Consider the following 4737-nt stretch of genomic DNA (forward strand, 5'->3'; position numbering starts at 1 on the left):
TTAATATATTATTGTTTTCATAAATCTCTTATTCTAATAATGCCTTATCCTCAAATAAAAATCTGCCATGAATATTTAACACCAACATAAACAAGTTACTTGGTCTCTTACCAGCTTGCTTAGAACACAGACACTTTTCTGAACGGTTTCTCTGGTGATATCTGCTTGCCTTACTTTCAATGCCTATTATAAACAAATAGTCACTTATCAGAAATATTTCATAGCAATATTTTAAAAGCCATAGTTTTTCAATACAAAAATAGCAATTAAATAGAAGAAATTTCTTGCATTTAGTTAAATCCAAAAAATATGTATTGAGACTCTCATAAAATATTTATTGAATGAATAAATGTCAGCATGGGCACTATGCGCCAGAATCTGTGGTAGGCACTGGGAATGTAACAGTGAAGGGACAATCCCTATTCTCAAGGAATTTATAATCTCATGGAAAACACTTAACAGATGAGCCACCACACCCAAATCAACCATTCAATGCAAATCAATCATTGATGATTCTGGTTTTAAAATGAGCAGCCCTTTCAGAGATCATTGTTTCTGGTGAGAAGAGGCTAGTTTGAGAGATGGCAAAAACAGTTTGTTCTCCAGAGATGGAAGAATTGTCAGCAGTTTTGTGACGTTAGTTGTTCTACGCTGCCTGGAGTCTATTCTGGCAGACTTGTGTAGCCCAGCACTGAGCACATTAAATCATTCCTCAACAACTGTGAAGATGACCATGTGAGATTTCTACAGTTCTCTGCTAGTAGAGAACAAATCTTGATGTGATCAACCTCAGGTAAGGTTGTGATGGAAGTAAGAAAGACTCTTCCCCCTCCAGTGCTTACATGACCTATGGGGAATAAGAGGTAGTATAATAAAAGGAATAGATTTCCAAGAAAGGGCAATTCACCTCATATCATATACAAGTATATGAAGGCAACAGTACGTTAAAAAAATCAAATGTGCAAAGCTACCAGGCTAACTCTTATTCTCAGGTTTCTTTTATCTCCAGTTTTATTTTATTTTCCCAGTTTTATTGAGGTATAATTGATGAATAAAAATTGTATGTAATTAAGGTATACGTGATTATTTGATATACTATCTTTAGCTTTAGATTCAGTTGTTCATTCCACAAACATTTACTAGGTGTATCCTACGTCTCAGGCTCTATGCTTGGAGGGTTATTTCACAGTTGTTAACTAATCTGGATATCCTGAAATTTAGATCTGTAGTTTACTTTACTTAAATGGTTCCAGGAAAAAATACATACACAGAGCAAATGTAGTAGAACATTAACAATTGTTGGATCTAGGTCTTGGGTATATAGGTATTCACTGTACTTTTAAAAAAATTTATCTGCATGAAATGAAATTTTCATTATAAAAAGTTAGAACAAAATTTTAAAAAGATTTACTAAGTTAATTATTCGCCCAAGGAAGCTTTTTAAAACTTATTATTGCCAACATTCAAATCCCAGAGACTCTAATTCAGTCAGTAGGAGGAAAGGCTAGGTAACGATATCTTAAAAAAGACAAAAGGAAGGAAAAAACAAAAAATCTCCAAGTAATTCTGGTTAAAAACCATTGTTTTACAGCAGTGATTCTCAGGTGTGACTGCATATTAGAATCACATGGGAGCCTTGATGCTTGAAACCCAGATCATTAAATCAGAATCTCTAGGGTGGGACCCAGTCATCCCAACTTTTAAAGCTCTCCAGGTGATTCCTGTGTAGCCGAGGTTGAGAACTACTCACTATTTTAGAGTATTGGTGTCCTAATGAGAGGAAAGAGCTTTTTCCTCATAAAGACTATCCCCACCATAAAAAAACAGTGCTACACATAAGAAAATCACGAAAGGTGGGAACACCATCTTGGTGTCTTTGAATTTATTAATTAGAGCTATTATTGTAAGTCAGGCATTAAGCTGGCAGGTAGTTTAAGAATAATCAAAACCTTAGTTATAATTAGGTAACGTGTGAGTAGTTGGAAGCTACTGTTAAGTACATTCCACTACTTCTAAAATGCTGCTTTAGAAACACACACACACACACACACAAATGTTACCACTCCATTTTTCTAAGTTATGTACCAAACACCATATATAGAAAATTCAAAGACACCTTGAAATTTAAATACTGTATTTTGAAGACAAATGGATAATTTAGGTATCACTATCTGAAAACAATGCACAAAATATTATGATACAAATACAATCATAGCCACCAATGTCAACTTACAAAACCTTTTGTGTGAATAAATTGGTATTATTGGAAAAACAGCTACAGATTGTTTATAAAAATCTAGAACAACATCATAGGCACCAATGAAAAATAAAGACTTTATGTTTCCCTAAGTGGCCAACATCCAAGAAAGGATTTTGGAGTTTTCTGCTGTTCATCATTAACGGTCATACCTTGGCTTCGATTTGTCGATAACAAGAGATACCATATACTGTGGCTCCATTTCCATTTCTGGGTGGCAAGTGAAAAAACACAGTATCTAAGAGATATGTAGAAAAATGTAAATACCAAGGTGAATTACCCTTAATAATGAAATTTGAAATTATCATAATGCGGTCATTAACACAAAAATGGTGATATAACAAGGAACCCATATCATACTTATTTACAGCACTACAGCCACTAGTTTCTTAGAATTCCTCTCACTGCCTTATGGTATATACCCATCCCAGAAAACCCAAGAGGCTGAATTATAACAGGTCAAACAAACTAAGACTACAATTTCAGAAAATCCTTTATGTATAGGGGACTGTTCTGGGTTAAAACAAAGTAGAGTCATGAAAACCAACGGCAACATATGAAACATGATCCAAGAAATTTGGGAAATTTGAATATAGATTGGATATTAGACAGTGTTATGAAATTAGTGTTAAATCTCCGAGCTGTGATAATGGTACTGGAAATTATGCTGGGGAATGATCTTATTCTTAGCAGATGCAACCCTAACTATTTAGAAATGAAGTGTCATGGTATCATGTTTGCAACTGACTTTCAAATAGTACAGACAAAACTGTATGTACATATGCACAAATATAAAGAAAATAATTTGTAGAATATTCACTATAATCTTAATTCAACTTTTCTATGTTAGAAAACTGTCATAATGAAGTGCTCTCAGTGGCGGCTCAGCTGCTCTGCCTACTTGCTTCTTTAGTCAGGGCTCCTGTCAGAAGTGTGGCCAATGTTTGCCAGCCACGGCCAATTAAAAGCCTGGCACTCCTCTGGAGATGCTCAAGTGCGTGACTGATTATCTCCCAACAAGCATTTAAATATTTTACACATAGTCACAACAGGCTGAAGGCCTTCAAATTGCCAAAGTATTTAAAATCTAAGATGTCTTGGCAAATTTTTTCCAAAATGGCACCTTATTGCTTCAATGCCTTGTTACATACCTTCCTGGTAGTTGTGTGCGCCATCTGGTAAGGCAAGGAAGGGCAAATACTTCCATTCTTCTGGTAAGGTGTGGCTGTCATGTCCATCTGCTGGAATCAGGGGTGGGTAAGAGAATTCAACCTAAAATGGTAAGGAATATTAGCCAAAAGATGGTTGATCAAAAGGAGAGTCTTATCCTGACAGGCAAAAATGCTTTCAGAGAACACATGTGCATAGAGGGAAGTAAAACTCAACTGAAATCAACCAGAGGGAGAGGGGAGAAGCGGATGGGTGAAAACCCACCTAAGTGGTGCAATGAGCACTATCTGGGTGATGGGCACACTTATAACCCTGACTCAAGCATTACAAAAGCAACACATATAACCAAAAACATATGTACCCCCATAATACTGAAATAAGAAAAAATGCCTTTAAACTCTGAATGACAGAAGTGGGGATAAGCCACACTTGATGATGCCATTTGACATTATTAGCAAATCTATGGCATAGAAGAGGAAAAAGAAAACAGTAGTAAAAGAAAAGGTTTATAAAGCTTTCCCCCTTTGTGATTTAAGGGCTGTTAAACTTTAATGTGCATAAAGAGAGTGGTGGTGACGGGACTGGGGACTGAGATTTGAGAGTTGTCACCAAATGGATGGTAAATGAAGCCATGGAACCTTGAGGAAAACCAACAGCCTACTGAATTGAGTAGGAGAGGTCCAACTAAGGAGCCTGAAGTTGAGTCAAGATCTAAGTTTGCTTCCATCGGTTGGTTCCCTTGTTCTCAGTACTTGTAGCTTTGAACTTACAGTTTTGATAGGGCTCTGTGGTGGGTGGGTAGAGCTGGGGTGGTTATTAAGCAACACTTCAGGTGATTTTTTTTTTATTGAGAATGAGAACTACTCATTGAAAGTTCAGTGAAATCTTTCCAACATTGTCTGGTAGAGATAAAATGTTTAATATGTATCCCCAGTTTCTGGCATTTCCCAGGTTTATTAGCTTTTTCTCTGTGCTTCCATTTCTGTTTGTTATTTCAATGAGACTGGAGAGGAAGGCAGAATTCAGTGCACAGGGATTGGGTCATCATAGATTTAGAAGTTGTAGGTGACTTTATGTTTTGTTTTTCTTTCAAAGTATACCTAAGCAAGAACCAGCTTGCATCAGTAATATATACACAGAAGCTGGAACAACATAGACATGAGAATCACTTTTAGAACCCATTTTTACTCTGGAAAAATATGATGGTTCATCTTTCCACATTTCAATGAAATCAAGCTGCCAATTTACTCACAGGAGAGCCAGCTGTAAACAGGTTTTTAAAATGATTATTCAAAAAAATTTTTTTTAAT

At 36.0% G+C, this 4737-nt stretch overlaps 1 protein-coding gene across 1 annotated transcript in view; it reads right to left on the bottom strand.

Annotated features, from left to right (window-relative positions):
• Positions 1–4737, bottom strand: part of AVL9 (AVL9 homolog (S. cerevisiase)) — a 90542-nt gene that overhangs the window by 43813 nt on the left and 41992 nt on the right. Inside the window, exons 2-4 of the mRNA XM_012638775.1 lie at positions 3409–3529; positions 2410–2495; positions 112–183 (exon numbers count right to left, since the gene is read on the bottom strand). Coding sequence (XP_012494229.1) covers positions 112–183; positions 2410–2495; positions 3409–3529 — 279 coding nt within the window. The remainder of the gene's footprint in view (positions 1–111; positions 184–2409; positions 2496–3408; positions 3530–4737) is intronic.

This window comes from Propithecus coquereli, unplaced genomic scaffold (assembly GCF_000956105.1).
Source record: "Propithecus coquereli isolate 6110/MARCELLA unplaced genomic scaffold, Pcoq_1.0 Scaffold134, whole genome shotgun sequence".
NCBI classification, from domain to species: domain Eukaryota; kingdom Metazoa; phylum Chordata; class Mammalia; order Primates; family Indriidae; genus Propithecus; species Propithecus coquereli.